Below are 23,387 nucleotides of genomic sequence, written 5' to 3'. Positions count from 1 at the left end.
AGTTATATCCTATCCTTCTGACTGTGGGGCTGATGAGAGTCTGTGTTATGTGGGAGAGGAGGGAGGGCAGGGATATTGTTCATGGGGCTAATAGCTAAGGTGAAGAAACTGTTTTTGTGGCGAGATGTTTTAGTCCTCATGGACCGCAGCTTCTTACCAGAGGAGAGAGTCTTAAACAGTCCATGTGCAGGGTGAGAGGGGTCAGCTACAATCTTACCTGCACGCCTCAGGGTCCTGGAAGTGTACAGGCTGTGGAGAGACGGTAGATTGCAGCCGATCACTTTCTCTGCAGGGCGAATGACACATTAAGGCCTGCACTTTCCAATTGCTGTGGTTCCAGCGTACTACTGTAGGTGCGACAGAAAAGCCTTGGAGGTGACGAATACCTGTGCTTCCATCCCACTTTCTTTGTAACCTGTCAATATTTTCTATGGTTAATACAGAAATAGAAATTAGAATAGAAATTCATGTTCAGTTAGTTTCTCTAATCCTGCCATCAAACTGAGTCATACTCACCATGGCAGCTTAATTCATTGTTTGTACAAAACAAAGTTACATAATAACTGTGTCCTCAGGTAAATGGTCGATGGACTTGAACTTGCATAATAACGCTTTTCTAGTCTTCTGACTACTACACCGCAGGTCACACCTCCCAATTCACGCCCATCCACACTCTGATGACAGAGGTTTCTATGTAAAGTGACCACCTGAAGTAACTAATCCATTAAAACACATACGCAACCAACAAAGCAGTTGAAGAAACTTGGGGTTGTTGGGCGATATCATGATCTGATTGTCTCAAAAGACATGAAGGCTGCATCTCAGGGCTTACAACTCAATCTTTCTCATCAGCAAAGTCAGTTGTGAGGCTACTTAGGTGGGACAGCCTTGGACTAATTTAGAGCTCAAGTTTCACATTTGACTTAAAATTTCAAGTAGCAATTAGCTGACTCAGAATCACCATCATTGAATCTGTTATGTAATAATGACATAACATCCTCATGTATTCTGGGGTTAATTATAGTGTTTACGTTACATGGAACTGAAACATTACTTTTTCAGACTTAATGACAAAATGTGTTAATGTGATTTATTCGTTGTCATGTTTTTATTATTGTGGGTTTTTTTTCCATTTCAGCTTTAAACAGCCTCCAGGTACATCTTGAACACAAAGCCATCTATTATGCAGCTCTAAAGGTGCATTTTAGCTGGGTTTTATCTACAAGTTTCATATTGCTTGATTGCAACTTGGAACCAAGGATCTTAGGCTGCCCCACTGCCCAGAGATCTTCTGGGATGGTTGCAGTGGGCCAGTTGACAACCCTACAGCTGACCCACTGCAACCATCAGAGGTGCAACAGAAATGCCTTGGAGGTGACGAATACCTGTGCTTCCATCCAACTCCCTGTGTAACCTGTCAGTATTTTCTATGGATAATCTCTAAATGAAATGGAAGAACATGTTTGGTTAGTTTCTCTAATCCTGCCATCAAATTGAGTCATACTCATCACTGCAGCTTAACTCCTTGTTTGTACAAAACAAAGTTACATAAAAACTGTGCTCTCATAAATGGTCAATGGACTTGAAATTGCATAACACTTTTCTAGTCGTCTGACAACTACCGGTACATTGTGGGTCACATCTACCAATTCACGCCCATCCACACACTGATGACAGAGGTCTCTAGGTAAAGTGACCAGTAGTAACTAATTAATACAAACAGATAGAAACTTGGGGACATATTGGACATGTGGGTGCCGGAGCTAAGGATGGAAACGCAGACCTTCCACTGTAGGAGACGACCGACTCTACTTACTGAGCTGTGGAACAGTTCATGGTAAATTATATGGCAACTTTCTAGTCTTCAACCACCCAAAGAAGTTTAATCTACATATAAACAATTAAACACACAATCATGTTGTAGGAGCAATTTTAGGAACCTGTATATTGTCCAAGGACAGCTTAATAATTGCTAGATATATCACTTATTGTATGAAATTGTTCTGTTTTGCCTTAAACAACATATTTTAAAGACTGAAAAGGAATGGTGCAAAAGGTGACTGAAACAAAAAATGCACTTAACACAAACTTGTTTGCTCCTTGAATACCTCAATCTTGACGCAAAAGGATTCATAAAGATTTTTTTTTTTTGACAGAAGAAACATACATAATGTAATTACTTGTGTTGCTTTACGTGTAGCTATTTTATATTCAAAAGACATAGATAAAACCTTTAATTGGCACCTTAAACTAGCAAAGCTGCTTTATTTTCAGCACTTTTTGAATGTTATGTTTTAGCACTTCGAAGCGAGTCATATGGGAGATATAAGCTGATTGTCTCAAAAGACATGAAGGCTGCATCTCAGGGCTTACAACTATCTTTCTCATCCGCATCACAGGGCTTACTTATCTTTACCATCAGCTAAGTCATTTGTGAGGCTACTTGGGGCGGGACAACCTTGGACTAATTCAGAGCTCAAGTTTCACATTTGACTCAGAATTTAAAGTAGCAATTAGCCGGGTCAAGATCACCATCATTGAATCTGTTATGAAACAATTACATAACATCCTCATCTAAACCATTTCCCTCCCACACACACTCCCTCATCCTTTGTGTCTTTTTATCTCTATTTCCTGTTTTGCTTCTGTGAGTCTTTATCTTTCCACAGCATGTCTCTGTCTCCCCCCCTCCATACTGTTGACCTTCAGTTAAACATTCAGGGGGATACTGGACTCAGCAGGGGCTATTTCTGGTTTTACTTACAGATAAAAAAGGAAACACAAGCTTCGGGGCACTAACATGCTTCATAGCTACGGTGTCTGACTACTACAAGTATTCCATTTTACTTCTGAAAGCCTGGCAAGCCTTTGGAGGATGAGTCTTTCAAACCACTATTTCTGTTACTCCCTGCATAACTGAAGAATGAGGATGACCTTTTGGGTGGTATGAGAGACAATCCTTTTCATTTTCCTGATCGGCAGGTGCTGTAATTCAGTGAGAGCCAAGGTTCCATCATATACGTTTAAAGCATACTCTCATCTGACTGTGCCACAACCCTCTTGACACCTACACTGTACTGTATGCCTATTCCGTTTTATAAAGGTAATTTATTCAGTAAAAGCCTTTAAATATTGAAGAACTTTTATTATGTGTATTATAAAGTACTTTGATGGGTTTCTTTTCTGCCTCAGTAACTAAAAGATTATTGGTGTGGGATCTATTAACTTCACTAGTTTTAAATAAAGTAAATGTAATACTGTTTTTTTTCTGCATGATTAATTGACTATCTCCTATCACAGAGTTATGGTTAGTTTTTTCAAGTCTTCCAATCAAACATGGTAACTGTACAGTCTAACATATGGACCATATGCATTTCAGTGATAATGATTGCATATTTTAAAAATGTCCTTTTTCCCCAGTCTCATTTAGTCTCATACAAATTCCATTTTTTTCCCTATTTATCCTTGTGGATTTGCATCATTGGTCTTGTTTGACCTCAAACTCAAGTTAAAACAACCTTTAGATCTCACTTTTTCATTTATTTATCTCATTGTCTTTCTAAAAGAACACCCGCAGGATGACTACAAAGATCCTTAACAGCTGATAAGATGTTAAGCAGACAATAAAACAAGAGTTTTTAAAGATCAATAATTTGTAATATGTCAGACTTCATTTTTGGTCATAATTATTGGGGCATGACCAAGTTACACATAGAGGTGTGGAATATAGTCATCATTTGACTAAACCACTAGTTTAATTAGCTATGCAGGAGTCCAACAGATATGGATATGTTTATAGTTTAAAACTGTTAAAAGAAAAACCTTTAAGAAACTAGTTTTAGTAAACCATCTCCAAATAAATAGGCTTGTGCCATGTAGAAATGCGTTGGCAAGAAATAATTATGGGCTCTATGTTAAAGAGCACATATTATAGCTCTTTTCCACCTTTTCAAACAGTCACCCTGTGGTCTAAATGACACATCTGTGCTGTGCGTTGATCAAAATATAGCATGAATAAAGAACCAGAGGAGGTTTGTGACCCTTTATGAACCACATCTCTCAGGACACTTCGTTTTGGTGTGTCTCTTTAAATGCAATGAAGCTACTCAGGTTACCTTAATAAATCACTGAGAAAGTGGATGATCATTTTTACCATCAATCTCAATTAAATCATTGTATATGCCAGTTTTCATACATTTTCAAATATTTTTCTCATTCTGTCTATATAACACAGATATATTCATATAATTATTGCCTTTTGGGATTTATTTCAACCATATTGAACATAGCGACTGAATGTTTAAACCTTGAAATGAATTTGTTTATTTGTTGATTGTCAGTTGAATTAGAAAAAACAATGAAAGGAGAAATAACACACAACACAATTCTCTTGAAGGAGAGTAAATGCCATGCATTTATTTCAGCACTGTGACATATCCTTCAGACCATCATCAAACATGTCATGAACATCATTCATACACATCATGGCGGAGCCTTCAATACAACTCATCAGCTGTTACAGTATGCTTCCAGTGATTCTATGAGCAGGTGATGTGCCTTTCACTTGTATAGACTTCCAGTCACAATTCTTAAACAGTGCTTCAGTATATATCAACAAAAGGCATGTGTTTGCACCACATTGTCCACTGCCCTTCAGTATATCATTAAAGTGATTATGTCCATCTACAGCTCATTCCCTCAGTGCAAATAATGACACCAGAACCAGAGGGTGGATGTTTCCACCTTGTCTATGTGCAGCTCTGAGTACAACAGGGACAAAATGTACTATATGGCAGTATATATACACACATCGATTAATGGGTTAGCTTTCATTAACATTCACTTCACATCCCTTCTTACAGTTAGTACTTTAGAGGAACACATATTCTTAAATGAGAATGGGAAGAAAGGAATATATCAGTGGATACAGGAATACATACTGCTTTTAATGCATTAGGATAATTTATACTAGGATGAATTGCAGTTCTTATAATATGTACGCGGACAGCTTTCATTCCTGTTTGGTATATGCTCTGATAATGGCAGCTGCAGGGTTCATCTCCTCCCGAAAGCCTATCCATGTTTCAAACAGTACAAATAATGACTTTACATGTGCCTCTGTGTAGTGTGAATAACCACTTAGAATGCAAATAACACAATCCCATTACAGCAGCATGTAATTATAATTAAGACAAGATGAGGCCAAAAGGAATGAATGCTGGAAATAATAAAGTGCCACATGAATGTACCCATATAGAGAGGTGTGTAATGAAGTCAGAGGGGCACAGAGTGCAGTATTTGTTGTTACTGAAAATACAGAGTTTCAATTTGTCTGATCGTGTGCATGATTTTTGTTCTCAAAACTCTTCAAACTGACTGACTATTCATGAGTAGGTGGTTGTCTTCCTTTGCTTCCTATCTCTCTCGTGTTTGTTGGAAGTCGTCAGATTTCGAGTTTGGTCCTGTGACAGCTGCTGTCACTTGCGTGTCAGTCAGCGTGTGTGTGTGTGTGTGTGTGTGTGTGTGTGTGTGTGTGTGTTGTAAGTGTTGTGGGTTTTTAGGTAACGCAGAGGAGGAGAGATTCTGTCGATGGCTTGATCTGCTGTCTCTCAGTGCTTCATCCGGTTCCTTCAGTTGCCGTCACTACGTCACCGTGCAATCACGTATACCTTCCTCCACTCTTCTGTAGACTGTATAGGGCTCACCCTCTATCTCTCTCCTTCTCTCTGCTGGGTGTAGTAGAGGCTCCTGGACTATAGAGGCAGACGGATGTGCATGGCAGAACTATTGGGCCTCGCAGCCACAATATAGATGGCGCTCTCCCTTAAAAAGTCTGCCCAGGTCACTGGCCTGTCGAATATAAAGAAGTTTTTACTTGCAAGTGAAAAACACTTTTGGCAATTGACTTAAAAAAGGATAGGGACAAGGTTGTAAAGTGAGGACAATAAAACACAAAAAAATATTAAAAAGGAAAGGCTATGACTTGTTTAACAACAGTTTGAAGTTTTTCTATATTTTTTCTTCTATGCCTAAGCCTTCTATGGGCTATTCCTCTGTGGGTTAGAGCTCTATTGTGTTGAATACACCATTAAAAATTCATCAATGAGCCACAGTTGGCCCTTTGTGACTTGTTCCTAAATGACAATAAAAACTGCAGCTGAATAATACGAGTTAATTGTGTATACCTTACTCCCCCCCCCCCAGATATGTGTATTTATCAAAGGCTGAAAAATGTAACAAACAACAAACGTTACTGTTTACTATTGCTGGCCTATTTCAAAGCATGTTAATGCTAATTAGTATTCAACTTACAATAATAAGACTCTCTTGTGTAGCTTTCTGTAATTGTGGTTCCCTGTGGATGGCTGACTGTAGTGCTGGGGCATTAGCATCAATTATTGGAAATTCTTGTAATAGGGCATGAAGTAAAGTCTCAGAAGTAATGATATGCCAAAGAGGATTTGTCTCCACTATTTGGCTAAAAATAGAAAAGTGAGTTTCAGGTCATCTGCAGGGGCAAAGAAGATGTCAATGCTGGAGTTTTATTGCAATGCTAAACTTGAAATGTAGTCAATAGTGGCTGCCAATGAAATATTTACTGCTTTTGCACAATGAAGAACTGTCAGGTGACAGGAGGCTGGTCCAGGGGAAACGTCTTTTAAACAGGGGGAATACTGATAGGAGGCTGCTGGCAAAGAGAGTCTTAACCAATTGCTCTTTATTGCAAGGCGGTTTTACACTCAGGTACTGTAAAATTACATGTTGCCCCAAAATGAGGGATGAACGAAATAAAGAGAGGACAAACCTGCTGTCATCGGTCTTGCTCCGTTCACTTCCAGAGCTGGCAGGACTGCTCTCACAAATGGGGCCAACATGACTTATACTGCAACAAGGGGACATAAAATTAAAAACACAGAAAAGGACAAGTGAGATATTTGGCTACAACAACAATCAACGAAGGGTCAATGCATTTATTGGACCAAAAAAGGGAAACCAATTATGTTTTTTTGTTTCTTGTCATAAGGAAAATGTCAAGCCAATCTCTTGCTAGCTTGGCTCTCTATAAGTTTCACTATCAAAATGTTAGTGCACAATGCGTTTTAGGTTTTATTAAAGTATGCATCTGTCCAAAATCAAAAGTAATTTTAAGAGTTTGATTATCTTAACTATTTATCGCAAGTGGCCCTGTGGGGGAGCCAAATATCTTGGGGTGGCTCAAGAACTCAAACTTAGATTTGCACATTTTAAATAAAATCACGGAAAGGTGTTTTGGTAAGAACACGTGTATTGGATCAAATACATGTTAACCTTATACAAAAAAAAGGAGATTATTATCAATGCAAATGCTTGAACTGATGCTAAATTTGTTTCCTGTATTCCTTTGTCTCAGCATTTCCTTAAGTCAAGGTGGGAATGAAAATCAGGTGAGGAAACTATTGTTTTAAACCACAAGTTTATATGAATTTCTTCATTATTTGATGCGATTAGCTACACTGAAGAGTGTGTTCGACCATAATCTCCATGAAGATCATATTGCACAAAACACAATGTGTTTTTACCTCCATATCCTTTTTTCCTTCACAGTCCTACAGACGGTTGGCGACTGCCAACAGTGATTAACCCAAACATCTCCCAAGCATCATATTTCAACTTCTCTTTAATTATTTTCAGTTCCCAACTGCCAGTGCAGTAATGGAGGCAGCAGACGAGTGCACCTTATGCGCTTCCTGATTTGAACCTTTTGCATGATGGCACATTTAAAGCTTCATTTCACTCTCACACTGTGGTTGGTGAATGTCTATGATTCAGCGATCAAAGAGGAGTTTTCTTCCACTAATTTGACATTTGCTTTTTTTAAGAGCTTGAGTGAGGCTGTACTGTATTATGGCATTAATTGTGGACCTTATCAGCACAGTGTGAACACTCTCAACCTTCTGCCCTGTTGCATCCTCTTAAAGTGATAAATGGGCTTTTCAGAGGAGCTTCCCTGAAGAGAACAAAAAGGCTTTCGTTTAATCCCTATAATGAGAGGCCAGCCAGAATCTTTATTCATGCCTCAGAACAGCAAGACCTGATAATATATAGGTCTCCCATTCACCTCATAAACCGAAATTCAGTGATGCATGCACCCTTCATTGCTACATGATGAAGCAGCTCCAGTGTGGGGTTAAGAGGGCTCCTTGCTTTTCAAGAGGAAGTGCTACGTATACGCCGCATGAAATCAAAATTGAGAGGTTGTCTGAGAATACTTGAGGACTGCAGCATGCCAGGTGATGTTAATTCGAGGAAAAAGGAGAGACGCCATGCAGTGCAGAGTCACACTCACCCACAATTAATAGGAGAGCAGAGTCCCATGAGTCTGTGGGGAATGCCATGTGTTGGATGGATGAGAGGAATGATATGGTAGAGCAGGTGAGAGCAGGTGAGATTTCACAGCAGAGGAGTTTATAAGCAGTAATGAAACACGTGCACACGTACTGTATAAGAAACAAACACCATAACAGTAGTGAAAAGTAGTGTCGACCAACATTTTGAAAGCACAAAATTCACTCAGTATTTGTGTTTCAGAATGAGGATCTGAACACATATTCAGCCAATACACAGTGAGCACATTTACATACAACCTTAGAGTCAATCAGAGTTTATTTCCCTTTCATGATCACTCTGAGGAGGTTTGTATGGGAGTGTAAAAGTGATAAGTGTGCACTGCAGTGAGGTCTTATTTATTTATTAGCCTCTCAGTCGTTGTTAAATTCTGCTTGTATAATGTTTAGAATCGATGCAACAGGATGAAACACATGAAAACAACAGCTGTGCGGTGAAATCCAGCACAAAGAGCATGAAGGAAAACAGCTCTCTGATGGTTGTTAGGTTTTGGATTTTATTCCGATTTTATCAAAGAGGAGTCGATTCATCTGTACGGCCAGGCTATTCTTTGTGTTGAAGTTTCACCAGATTGCGTTATAAAGTGTCTCCTTTGATCCAGTGTAAAAAAAAAAAAAGAAAACACACACAGTGTGTTTGATGCAGAGTTGTTGTATTAGATTGCCCTGCACTGTACAAAGGTTGAAGCTATTTTGTGTCTATACCCGGTAGCAATTTTTGTTGTTTAACACTGATTGATCTGAAAACACAGACTACCTGAGGAGCCTCCAACAAAATAAAAAAAAACAATACAAAAGAAAAAGAACAGTTCAATAGATTTTCAAGCAAAGCAATCAACATCATCAGTCTCATGTCTGACAATACAGCCACTGCAAGACTTCTGTCTCACCAAGCACAAACTGACAATAACTAAGTGCCTGATACACGAGTGGAAGTGCCAAAGACATCCTTGAAAACGTAACATTTTTGTGCATTTCCTGTGAGCAGAAGAACCTTTTTTTCAGTTCTTTTAAAATAGCTCTTGTAGGCATTACTAACTCATATTTGAGGTAATAAAGGGAGGATTGTTGTATAATTATAATTAATTAATTTCTTTATTGGAAGACTCAAGGTTCATTTGAAAGACACACAGCAACACACAGGTATAAAGTCGTTCTGTGTTTCACTGTTTGTTTCATTGCATTCTTCCTGCAGACCCACTGCCCTTCATTCTTCCATTGATTTTCCAAATTTAAAAATGTGAAGTAACCATGAAACAAAACTTTGAGAGCATGCACAGTAGCTGCCTCATGATAGGAGTTCGGACCGATCATGAAAGAGAAGGCAGGACATAATGTTGGGATGAATTCGATTGGATTTGATTGAAGCTTTTTGATTCGCACCTGAGTGCAGTCATCAGACATTTATAAACTTTTACAGGAAGAGAAAATGTGGTTATTTGGATGCAATTACTCCAAAAATGCTTCATTGACGTATAGTTGGCAGATAAATTAAATTTAATACAGGAACTCTGCAATAAAACCAGCAACATTATTTTTTTATTTCAAGAGCACTTTAAGTAACTCAAGCAACATGTTAGACAGTGTGCAGCATTAGCATTTTCTTTTTACAGACATGCCCCAGAGTGTTATTATAATCAGAGAAACTCAATGTCCAAATCAATGTGTCGATAAAAAAGAGCTTCAAAAATGTATCTGGGTTGTGCTACACGACCTTGAAATATATTAGTTGAAACAGATACCTTAAGAGTCATAGCTATGGTTGTGATTTGGCACACTGGGATATATTTAATATTTAACTGAATGCTAACACCAGCTCAAAAAACCTTAAGGAAAAAATGGTTGGTTTAACCCTGAACTTTCCAGGGGTTCATGCCTGACTCATGTTCATAGTAAAATCTGTGCATACTTGTAGTAATTCTGTTTATTTCCTTATTTGAATCATAAATTGCTGTCTATCCTTTTATTGTCTTAGAAGCAAGATTGCCCTTAATTGAACAGAATGTGAGATGTTATTTTTTCCTTTAAATACACCTGAAAAAAGTACAATCATCTTTCATTCTGGGTCTTCACTTTTAAATGTAAATATACGTTCATACGAGTACGCCCCACTTATCTGAAAAGTGAGTGTGCCGCTCATGACTGAGGTTAGCTGTTCCTCAAAGCTGCAGCAGTACTAGGGGAACAAAGTGGCTAAATAGTAGGCAAAAAGATGGAGGCAAGGATTTGATTCTATATTCTAGAAAAAAAGTCTTTAAAAAAGAAGGGTTGTCTTATAATCAGGCTCTAGGTATAACAACATGCTACAACCAAACCATGTTCCTCAATCTCCAAATCTTAAAGAAGCTTTCCTTGTTTCATTTATTTTTTATTTTTACAGACAGCAGCAACAGCTTGAGCCCTGCCCTTCTGCAAATGTTACACAATGTTTCACATTTTACAGCTCATTCATGTTGACGCAAGATTGACTTTATTGGGGTGATACAGCAAAAACTAGTAAATGGATGCCTTATTGACTCCCAGTTCACATTTTCTAAAATGCACATCGGGAAAGTACAATTAGCTGATTGGCTCCGGTCGTGATTTAAAACCTCGTCTCCTTGAAGAGAGTCTGTCGGTGTAGATTTACAACATAAATGGGCTGCACATTTATCAACATGCCATTTATAGCAAAGTGATAAACAATCATTAGACATGCAACAACTCTACTCTTTCAAGATCAAGATGTTTAAGTAACTGAAGAGCAAGTCCATTATTTACTTTCTTTCAGTTCTTCATTTTGTTCTCTTACACGGCAGGGAAATAGCACTTTTTTACATGATAAACACTTTATCATGTCTCTGCTATTTGAAGCAAAGCAGGAAGTGTGCAGTGCTTTTTAGAGTTTCATGCTGCAAAGCTGTCTAATTTGCACAAGCTAAAAAAAAAAAAAAAGCAATGACAGCTATGAGAGATAATCACAACAGTAAAGTTATTGGGTGAATAGGTAATAAAGGAGGTGAAAAATTCTGGTTATAATTATTGATATTCAACAGCAGAAGCAAATTCTATTGTTTTTTTTTTTTTATTATTATTCCAACAAACAGGGCCATAACTGTGTTTACTACAATTACTCTGGTGTTTAAGAAATGTTTTAGAATGAAAACATTTCTGAGAAGAAGAAGAGTCTTTAAATTTGGATATCGACATCTCTTATTAAGTCTTACTGTATTTCTACTACATAGGCCTTATGTTGGTAAGAATCATTCCATGTCCTATGAGACAGTTCTCATGTTTCAAAGTTCCGTTTGAAACCACAGTTCAGCATCCCTATAAATGAAAAAGTGGACCTGTAACTCAATCACTGAGTGGTGCTTTAACTTAATCAGGCAGCAGAGAAGATCTTAACAAAATAACTTAGACTTCATTACTTAATTGGCTCTTGAAGAGTTGGAGCCAATACGCCTGTGTATGACGGCGTGAGTAGTTTTCTTTCGACTAAGATGGATGCTGATGACACAGAATACTTTTTGAACGTAATAGCATTTGATATACAAGGCAAGTACAGCAAAGTGTGATCTGCAAAGCAATGAAAATTGACACTTTTGCTTTATAATTTTTAACCAGAAAAAGAAAATGTAATGGGAAAAGAAGCTTGTTTTTTGCTACCAGTCGCTCTTCCCAATGTCTCTATTCCCTAAGCAGAAAAAAACCTTTTTTCCTCTGCCAGCTGCAGATGCATACTTATGAGCTCCTGACTCCTCAAAATGCTGCAAGACTTGTACATAGATATCCCCTTTAAATCTTGGTCGAGACATAGAACCTCTGTATAGTGAAAGTCTTGACACTAAGTTTGAGTTGTGTATTTCTTAGTGTATGATGGCTCTCCTTTGGTGTGCTTACCTCACATTGCAAGACTGCGAGTCTTTGTTGAGCTTGTGGAACCAGGACTGCTGGGCCTGGCGGCATTCTGCCCTTGTGATCACTCCATCTTTATCCAGGCCCTTGAACACTGACCGTGCAGTGTCTCTCTCCTTGGCAGTCAACAGACGCACGAGTGAGTTCTGGGGCAAATGATATCAAAACAGAGTGTTTTTTGTAGAAAAAGTTGACTGCAAATACGTCTTTCATTTCCAATGAATTGCTATCCTCTTTCATGATTTTCATTGCTGTTATTTTTAGGGACCTGGAAATTGTACTTATAGGGAACATTTCCTTGGCTTAAATAATTCTTAATCATTTAACCACAGGTCTTATATTCTAGTTTTTGGGGTGCCACTAGCACAGAGTTGCTGGTTTAAGTCCCAGTACCGACCAAAATATGAAATTTGAGTAGATTGCTTGAGAAGTGCCAGTTCTTTTCCATGGACTGTACAAGCTGCACTTCAGTAAAGCACCAACCCCCCCCCCCCCCCCCCCCCCCCCCAACTGCTGGGGTGGGGTCTCTAGAGTCTCTATGTTAGTGTATGTCCTTTGGATTCTGATTGTAAATTATAAGTATTCCTGGTCTATGTACTGTATGTGTTGTATCTTCACAACTAATGAAAGAATAAAAGAAAGATGTATGTCTTCATATTATTAATATTTTAGACAGTCGAAAATCAGCACATTTTGATTTGAAAGATCTGTGGAAGAAAACCAACAAATGATGTAAAATGTGAAAAAAACAGATATCATTTTCAGCTGTAGGTCATGGTTCATTCTTACACTGTACTGTACCTCTGTGCGTAACTTCCTCAGTATTGCAAGGGACTCAAAGTAGAGGAAGTCGGACCACTCAATGTGACCCTTCTTCTCGGGGTCCAGTGCTGCAAACTGGGACAAGACTTCCTCTTCCTGCTCATCAGTCAGGTCCTTATCGAATAGCTGTTTGGATGCAAAGTGGCGGTACTGCAGCAGCTCATCGGACACCAGGCATGACTCTACAGCAGCAAGGAACAATTCATCCCATCAGACCTGATTAGTTTCAAGTAGTTTTCCTGTTATAATTAACTTACGATGACTCATCCTCTGCGAAGGCAAGACCACCTCCCACTGATTGTATTTAATCCAACAGCAGAATAATACCACACACTTGGATGAAATAACATAACAACTCTCATTGGGCAATGTGATACAAAAATACAAGGGAGCAAACATATGTATACTGTAAACTACTCTGTGTGCTTAGTATATTTCTGGCCATTGTTTCCTCTGCCAACTGTGGCACTGGAAGTTCATAGGTATGATAGACTGTGTTTTGTGTAGAAAGTAGATGATTGCAAATGCTTAATGCTTACCAAAAGAAAGATAATATTCAAGAGAACATTGGTCCCCTCACAACTCAATCAGAACATGGTGGAAACAGATGTACAGTACGGATATGTGCAGGATAGTGGAAGAAGGAAAAACAGGAATGGGACACAAACTGTTTGAGTCAGAAATTCATACAGACTGACTCAAAAAAGGGAGGGGGTGTAGTCAGCATTTTCCAAGTATTGTGCCACCAGGTGTTTATGCATGAGGGAATTTGAGATTAAGGTTAAGTGAAGAAGAAACAATATGAGGCTAAGTAAGGCTTATGGATAGAGAAAAAAAAGACAAACAGTCCACAGCCATGGAGCTGTACAGTCAGTGTTTTAGCATCGCAGTTTGAGCTAAATGCTAACAGTATGCTAAGAGGCTTTAAAGGACGATGCTAACATAACCGATGGAATGCTTACCATGTAAATTTGTGTTAGTATGTTAACATCAGGTTAACATTAACAAAATTACACTTAATACAAAGCGCAGCTATGTCTAACCACCTTTCGGCACACTTAATCAAAATGTATTTTCTAACCTTGACTCACCTGGAATAATCTTGCACTGTTTGAAGCTCTCCAACAGGCTGTACATCTCCTCCTCTGTGAGAAGTAGATTCAGATTGTCCTGTACATAAAAGGGTGAAATGAGGGCAGAAAAATTACATTTGATAAATATTTCCACCTCACACAATTTCTCTAAAGTCAAGTGACATATTACTTTATGTTTATTAAATGAGAGTGCACTAATTGTTCAGATAATGTCCCTAATTAGTTTTTAGATCACAAATCCATTTCGTGGACGACACTGTGTCCAAGGTGATTTTCATAAAATGCAGTTAGATCCCACTCTCTTTTCATAGTTGTACAATTATGAAATATAATTAGTCAAAGGAAGACAGAAAAAGGGTGTTTTTCAATTCATTTCAATTAAAACATTTAAGTACAGCGTACCATGAGGCTTGTTAATTTATCAAAGTCCATATAATGGGACAGAAATTAATTTAAAAAAAAAAAAAAAAACAGACCCTGCTTGCATAAAATAAAAAATACATAGACACACACACAAGTTCATATGAAATACATACATGTCATATAAACATTTCTGTCTGCAGGGCACATACATCGACAAATCCTAAGGCAATACAAATTACAGGAGACACAAAGGTTGTTTATTTCTATATAATTTGTTCACTATTCATCAGATAAATAGTGTGAGTTTCCTAATATATCCACACAACTAAACTCTAAAATAACAGCTGCAAGTGTCAGCCTTTTTTATAACCAGAGAATCTAAACGGTTCCAAGGGACCTCCACACTGTCATCACACAGAAACAAGGTAAAACCAGGATAACTATTGGAGATGCTTTTGACAAATTAAGAGTGGTTAGAAAGCAGAGACAGGTTTCCAGACAGATGCAGAGCTATAGCTTTAAACTGAATCTTCTGTGTCCGTGACATGGCAAACTCCATAAATATCGACTCTTGAGAGGAGGGGGCAGGACCCTCCAATGTTTTGAATTTGGACTGTAGTACATATTTTCAATCCCGTGCTAGAGTTACATGTTGCTCCTTTAATCTATGAACTTTATCAAATCCAAATGAAACCCTATATTTGGAAGCACATGAAAAAACCCTATTGAAATTGGTGATAAAGAAAAGAATAGTAAACTCATATGTCAAAGTTGACACAAGGTTGAGCTCATTTTAAATTAGCATTATTTGGAATTTTTTGGAAAACCTGAAACAGAGGAGACAAATACAATGATTGCTGGTGCTTCTATTTTATTCTTGGAGTTCATAGAGACACTTCTTAGTCTAGCTCTCGCTACGTACAGTAGTGCCCCTAACTGAACTCCACAGCTTTTTCTCTGCAGAAAAGTTTGATTCATCTGTTAACAAACAGGGAACATTCCCTCAATATATGAGACACTGGGAGGCAAACATGTGTGCTAACAAGCTGCATAATGTCCTTCAGCATTACGCCAACCTGTCATCAAGATCAGAGTAACTGCCTTACTACTGTCTGCAGCATTTATAGATGAAAAGAACTACTGTATATGTGAAGATTATTCAGTCCTTTCAGCTAATATCTGCAAGTGCTTGCCTAACTTGATATATTCTGGAGCATCCTTATGGAAACAGGAATAGGATTGTATCATTATCATTTCCTTCCTTATTAATTTATTAATTTGTGCACTGAATAATCCAGCATTAACCTACACAGTGTGGAATAGAAATGGAAAAAGAACTCGACTGAATTAAACAGACTTGTGTCCTGTCATCACCCCCAAATAGTAGAAATTTAGGGATCAATTTGGAACGCTGTTGTGTCCTTGTTACAATTTTGAAATGGATCATTTTAACAGAGTGGAACTGTTATTATAAAATGCCGAAGCAGAGTGAAAGCTATCGCCACAGAGCAGCCAACAGAAGGCTTTCACATTAAAGAAACCTGCATGCTTTCTTCCACATACTGTAGCCGTACTGGCCCTCTTGTATCTGCTCCCTGCAGTTGTTCAATCACAGAGATTTGTTTAAAAGACCTGCATGGATACAATTCAAGAAAGCAAAGGCAGTTCATAAAGAAACAGTACATAAAATCGAGCTGTTGCATCTCTGATGTCTCTGTATCTGTTGTATATTTGTAACCTTTATTGTCTGCAATGTATCTTTATGATAATAGCCCTGAAATAGTAAGTGCGTGTCTGTGTTTCTGCAATACACAATAGGCTACATCATTATCTTCAATGCAGCACATGTCTCATAGCGTGGTTAATGCTTGTCTTCCATTTATCAACTAGTTGAATTATATTTTCAAAATATCCACTTTACCACTCCATACTATCTCTCCTATCGTGTAGTTGATAATATGTTTAGGTGTTTTTCTAAATGTGCGGCATCGCCATTAAATTACATTTTCACAGGAATTCAGAAAGTATCCATACATGACTGTCAATGTGAGATAGTCATGGTGAAGCACAAAAGAATAATCATACTGGAACGTGCTCTCTTCATTGCGCTATGCTAGACACGTGTTCTGTGCATGTGACATCTGCAAAATCAGGTTCATCGATCATAAGCTTTGTAAAAACTCCCACAAAGCAACGAAACAATCCTTATGCTACGGATGCTATAATTACTGCACATTCTCGTGTCAAATATGAGCAGCCTTCAAAGAGAATGAAGAGTTTATACAACACCTAAAAAAGAGCATCTGAAGATTAGTTCTTAGTGACTTCACAGGCCCCTTTGGGAATAAGTATAATAATAGCTCATTCTAATCTTGATTATGCTGCATGCAAAAATACATACTTCAGTCAAGTCTCCTTTCAGAAAGATGACATCGTAGATCATGTTCAAACAGATGAGCCAAATTTAGACTTTAGGATTTGTTTTTTAATATTTTCAAAACTGATTCAAGTCGATGTGATCAGCATGACTTATAAGGTAACATAAACCAAAGAATAGAATATCTGTCTTGTCATTGTACCAGGTAAAACCAAGCTGAGCGTGCACCACGCCATCAACCCAACATTTAAAGAAGTAAATTGATAAATTCTAATAAGAAAATAAATGTAAATGAAAATACAGCACAGTAGAGATTAGATTAAGGGTCCTTCAGCAACACAAAAACAGCTTCAATGTAGCTTTAAGTTCCTGTTATCTGCAAATGTGCCTATAGTGCCACTATCAACATCTCCTGTTCATTCCCTGAGAAATCTGCCACTAAAAAGCAGATAGACTAAAAGCAGAAGTATTGAACTTGCATGGCAGACGTAAAAAGATCTTAAATCGATGAATCATTTGCTCCATGTCGCTCTTTGAAGGGACTACTCAACTTTGAACTTGGCATGACCCCGGGAATGTAGCCCTTAGGATTGCTACCAGTTAGCATGGAGCATAGATGTGATTTGCTCTGAAGAAGGGTGACACTTCATGAACCTTCTCCTGTGTTTGACTGGATGCTATTGAGTCATACATGGAGCCATCTACTTTAAGGGTTGACTGTAAATCTATATTCAAGGGAACTCGGTCCTTCTGGCAGCAGCAGTCTCCAATGCATGTGTGAAATGAAATGTCAGATACACAGAAGGGGGGATTTGTAACTGTGACACCCCCCCCCCCCCCCCCCCCGCCACCAAAAAAAAAAAAATGCAGGACTCACTTGAAAAATAGGTTTTTAACCTCAATTGGACTTTTCCTGGATAAATAAAGGTTAAATAAAAAAAAAGATTTTCTCTCCCCCTCACTGAGTCGTCCCATTCCACCCTCGTTCCTCTCGCACACCGAAGGAGCCAGACAGAGACAGAGAACCCTTCAGTGTCCTTCCTCAGATTGTGTGAAAACGCCCCCATCCCCCAAGTGTAAATTTGGCAAGTGATTTCGCCTCTCAGGGCTGGCGAATGACAGAGAAGCACCTACTCTGCTCTGAAGAGTCCTTAAGCAAAAGCCCTCTTCAGCTTTTTATGTCTGAATTAAAGCAGATCTCGTCACGTGTCAATGAGGTGGCGATCAGCAGAGAAGCATCAGTCATGGCACGCCGCCTTGAATTTCTGAGGCACTAGGTGTTTGCTTTATTTTTTTCTGTCTGTGAAAGAGTTCTAATTTATTTGTTTATTTATTAAGTTTTGTAAAGCATCACAGTTTTGCAGAAAAACGGCTGCTGTACGTCTTTATGTGAAACCATTCAACAATCACAGTTGCCTGATGCAAAAGACTGGATCTACAAATCCATGATTTCATTGCTGAAAACAGTAATACAGTACTTACGTTACCAATTTTAATGTTGATGCTTGTAGCCTATGGTTTATGAAATTCTCACCGTCCCGGTCAGTGCAAGGAAACAACAGCAATTTTTAATGATATTAAATGCACCTGCTATGTCAATGTTGGCTGTGAAAACATTTTCTATAGGTTGTTGTATAGTTAATTTTCTCTCTGCATGTCAATGCACGGATGTTCACAAGTGGTGGCTATATACGCCTCTCTGTATAATGTGATGATGTTTAAAAAAGGAAAAAGGAAATGGCTCTGCCTGACAGGTAGCTAGCGAACAGTCTTGACCTGTCAACATTACTTGCTGTCAGTCAGATGTCAAAACCCTGTGACTGCTTTGATTAAACAGCACTTAGTCATTACTGCCATAAGTGGCCATTTAGACTTTATCAAATGGAAAAATTAACTGACTTCTTTTTTAAGTCAAAACAAGATCAGCTTTGGTGAATTAAATAAAGACAAAAAAGGTGACACTTGTGTTTGTCTCACACCATAACCTATGTGTATTTTGTTTTTTTGCATATATGCTGGCAGTCGGCTGTGATGACTTACACAATAGTAGCAGCTCCATCCAGTAACAGTGTGGGCTGTATCTCTCATCTCTTGCAGGGCCTCGGCACGCAGATAGCCCAGCTCTCTCAGACAGCCATCGTGGAACACTCGAGTGCAGATCCTGCAGGGATACAGGTCATCTGCCGTCCACACCTCACACACATCACACATCTCGTCGCTCGGTGGCTGGAGCAGGGAAAAAAAACAACAAAAAAAACAGGAGTTGTCTATCAGATAATGTGTAGATTATTTTTTGAAAATTTGATTTAATATCTTGGTTGGGTAGAACACACAGACGAACAAGCAGAGCTGGATCTCCTGTCCATCAAAGCTCTGAATGACAGGCCAGAAAGCAAGAATTAAGCATCAGTCGTAGGAGTGTGGTTTGATGGTGGGATGGGCTTTGTACAATGTATAAATTGTCGGTGTGATATTCACTGCTCATGGTTTTAGGTAGATTATAAAATTATCTCTGCCATATATATTATGATAAAGAACTGTATATTAGCCTCTGTCTGACATGTGGTCATTGTTTGTATTTAATAAACTTGTCTGTGGACTCCATTTACAGCCACAGTACACTCAGAAGTCAAGTCAGGGAAGATGACGTGGAATGCCTGGCTGGATAAACAGATGAACACAGTGAGTTTATACCTTGCTGGTGTTTTTTTTTTAATCTTTATTTCAGGAGCAAAGAACAGGCTTTAAGGCTGTAGACACATCTCAGCCAACATGTCTAATTTCCCAAGTCACAGCTTAACCCGAGAGTGATGGCCCACCTCTTGTGACCTGATGGCTGAGTTTAAGCATTTAAATTTCCGTTTTCATAGTCTCATTCCAAATGCAATCTCAGTGTTTCAATACGGACGAAAACTGGCAGACATGTCCATTCATCAACTCTCTAACATGCTGGGAGTTATCATACAAAGAAGACTTAAAAAGGAATCCCTCCAGGCTTAAAGTTTTACTCTGCCACACTGTCTACACAGTATCTGTGTGTAGAACAGCATACTGATTTTAGGTGCTCTTAAAATTTGGCATGTGTTCTATTCGAGCAGCTTTTACTCATGAAAATGGGAGTGTTCTGGCCCTCAGGTGCATGATAGTTCTCAGCTACGTTCCCTTAAAATCACTTGTTGAAATGGGAGTTATATTTTATACAGATTTGCATGGCCTTATTCTCAACAGGACTCTGGAGCTTTTGTGCCTCTGTAGCTTTTGTGAGTCAAAAAGGCAACGGCGAATTCACAGAGCACATGCAAATTGAATAGAATCCCTGAATGGCTGCAAAAGCATATACACATCTCTGTGTGGCAGTGCTATTCACATGTATTTTAATGAGCTGTTACGCAGTTATTTAAGGCAAAATACATGTGGCTTCCTTCTTCTATGTAAATGAGCATCAGTGTGAAAATCCTCTCATTCATAAACCAAGGCCAATTTGGAGAGATGTTGTCATCTGCGCCATCGTTTTTGAAAAAGATTTTACAAGCAAACTTTCCAGTGATCATGACAACAACTCATAAAATGGTACATCTATGTCTAATTGTCTACTCGTAATGTCATAAGGGGTTAAATCACTTCAGGTCTGCCAGAGGCTAAACCTGGCACATACACACATACCTTTTCCATGTTTGGAGATGGTCTGGATCGTAAACGCAGGTCATAGGTTTAATGTGTTTTGGTTTTAAAATTGGACAAGCTTCTCTTGGTGCTCATTTCAGGTGGTGGAGAGAACACTTAAACATCTATAAAGACTGAACAATAAACAATAAAGCCAGCTCCTTAACTCTGACTAAAACTAAGAGCTAACTGCAAGAGAAGGACAACTCAACAGGCATGTTTGCACTTGAATATCTGTAAAGCGATATGCTGTGTGTACTGGGCCTTGAGACAGAGCGGATAGTGGGAGCAATTGATGGGCAAAGTAGATGAAATTCCATGGAAACACATATTTAACATGATAAATTGATGTGAAAGATTCACTGCTTCATCAAGATGGGCTGAATACACATATGATCACAATACAGAAAAAATACCTCTAACGAAAAAAGGATTAACCAAAGTATAAGAGCAGGGTGAAATGAGAGCAGAGCGTATGTTTGTTTCAGGTGGGGAATTTTTTTTTATTTTGGGATCCTACCTTTAGCATTAACAACTAGATATAGCTTAGTGTCATCAGCATAAAAGTAATCATGACAGCAATGACATTTGGGAAGGGGACTACATGGAGATAATAAAGTTGAAATAAAAATGCCTGCAAATACCATTTCAGATTTTGTTCCCGTCATTGGGGTGACTTTGAGGCTTCCCAAATATTATTGCAAAGTGGACTCTTTTAATTCTCTACCTCGTGCTGAAGTGAAACACTGACAGTACAGCAAGTTGCCAGGCAATGTTTACTCTTTGCAAAATAAAAACCTTGATGGTGTCAGTGTTCCTTTAAACTCTGTCCCCTGTTACTCACCCTGAAAATGGTCCCTCTCTCTTCCAGCCAAAGCAGCCCGCCCACAAGAAGCACACTGTGAAGAGTCCTTGTGCACAACAACAAGACACCTCACAGATAGTGTGTCTGTGGGGGGGGGGAAGCCTGACAATAAAACTTGCACTTTCTCACCTTCAACAAGGGTGTTTCGATAAAGCTTAAGCGTCCCATGTCAGCCTGTCTGAACTGCTTTATCATAATGCCTAACTTGAGGGGAGGAGGGTAACAGGCTGCTGTTGCCATGGAGATTCTTTGACATATTGCAGACATGTCTCTAATCACAGGGTTTGGGACTTGTGTCAAAGTTTTTTTTTTCTTTAATATATAATGGATGTGCCTGCATTAAATCATGAATTGTTCTTAATTTGTTGTGATACAGACTAGGGTTAAAAGCAACCTCTCTTCTTAGATCATCCCATAATACCTGCTCTTTCTTTTCCAGCTCAATCTCTACAGGCTGGTCATCATCAGCTTCCCTTTTGGGTCGCACATAAGCAGGCGGTGTGAGCTGATGGGTCTTGTCGAGATCTTCAGGTTCCACTCCTTTCCCATCCCGTAACCTCGACCAAGCCTCCTGGTTGACTTTACACTCATCTCTGGCTGACGCCTGCTGGGAGGTTGATGGACCTGCGTTATTGTCTGTTTCCTCTTTCTCCGCCTCCTCTGTGTTCTTTTCGTCAGGACTGGCTGAAGATTTGGCTTCAACTTCCTCCACTTCTTCTTCTGCCTGTTTGAGTATGGCACGCTCCTTAACGGTTGCTTGGAAGGCGGAGACGACAGCATTGCACTTCTGCACCTTCTCCACCTGCTGCTTCTTTGACATAAGCACTCCCATGGCTAAAGAGAGATGGAGAGAGAAAGACACAGAAAAGTTATTCTAGTGTGTTTAGTTTATGATTACCCTGAATATAATACTGTTTAATATTCATATGGTAATATCAAGCAATTAAAATAGAGGAAATGTGCAGAAAAGATAAGATCCAAGATTTAGCTAATCTGCTTTACCAGCAGTGCACGGCTATGATTTGATCACATTTGCATGACTGGAAATGGAAATGAAAAACAATCCAAAAGCCATCATTAAAATGTGCTTCACATATTGTTAGATCAGGATGGACCAGTAGGAGAACAAAACTAAATGTCAAACGCATGACCTTACCAAAACAATTCTCAACATTTTTTTCCCCAGACATCATAGTATGACGCTGACTGAGCAATATTACAAGAAACCAGGTTTACGTTTCAGCTCAAGAAAAGAGAATGACGTGAAATGTTACTGTTGTTTTTAATTTGCTTCGTTAGGCCAATAAAGGATGTTTTGCCCAAGGACACATCGGACATGTAACTGTGGGGGCTGAGGATCTAACCCCCAAACTTCCAGTTGAGAAAGGAAGGACCTAACCAACTGAGCCACCTCCCTGTTGGCAGGCTGGGGACATGCCTTAGAAAATATGTTAGAAAATACTCTTAAATGAATTTGGCATAAAATGTGACCTTTAAAATCATCAGTTCAAGTGTTTGACAAGCTCTAGCATGAATGTGCTACAACATAAGTTGTCATCAGCCTTGTTATTTAGACACATACATAAGATTGTGACACTATATGTCAATGGATGCATTCACCACAGTGGTATCTGGTATTGACATGTACCAGACCTGAGGCCTATAATCATATCCAGGGTATCTTTTGTTCTGGCTTTTCCTTAAAAAGGAGATAGAACTCAGTGGTCACAAAGCGCTGTTTATCATACAGTATTGCATCACATATCAACCCAGGGGGTCCATGATCGCGTTCAACCAATCATAAACATGAGCAAATATTTAGTGAGAAAAAGGACATATTATACCCAAAAGCAAACTATGATTTAACACAGACATAAAAAAGTTAAAGACAAATTCTAGACTAAAAGTATCACAGCTTGCAG

The 23,387-nt window shown here is 38.7% G+C and overlaps 1 protein-coding gene across 2 annotated transcripts in view; it reads right to left on the bottom strand.

Annotated features, from left to right (window-relative positions):
• Nucleotides 1-4,371: 4,371 nt before the first annotated feature.
• Nucleotides 4,372-23,387, bottom strand: part of phf24 (PHD finger protein 24) — a 31,430-nt gene continuing 12,414 nt past the window's right edge. The window contains exons 3-9 of one of the 2 annotated variants that reach the window (XM_079365193.1): nt 21,887-22,299; nt 18,978-19,163; nt 14,195-14,273; nt 13,083-13,285; nt 12,267-12,427; nt 6,806-6,883; nt 4,372-5,850 (exon numbers count right to left, since the gene is read on the bottom strand). In XM_079365193.1, coding sequence (XP_079221319.1) covers nt 5,754-5,850; nt 6,806-6,883; nt 12,267-12,427; nt 13,083-13,285; nt 14,195-14,273; nt 18,978-19,163; nt 21,887-22,297 — 1,215 coding nt within the window. In that variant the 5' untranslated portion in view covers nt 22,298-22,299 and the 3' untranslated portion in view covers nt 4,372-5,753. The remainder of the gene's footprint in view (nt 5,851-6,805; nt 6,884-12,266; nt 12,428-13,082; nt 13,286-14,194; nt 14,274-18,977; nt 19,164-21,886; nt 22,300-23,387) is intronic. The other variant, XM_079365192.1, reaches the window with a different exon arrangement.

This window comes from Symphodus melops (assembly GCF_947650265.1).
Source record: "Symphodus melops genome assembly, chromosome: 16".
NCBI lineage: Eukaryota > Metazoa > Chordata > Actinopteri > Labriformes > Labridae > Symphodus > Symphodus melops.
This window is presented reverse-complemented; position numbering and strand designations above follow the sequence as displayed.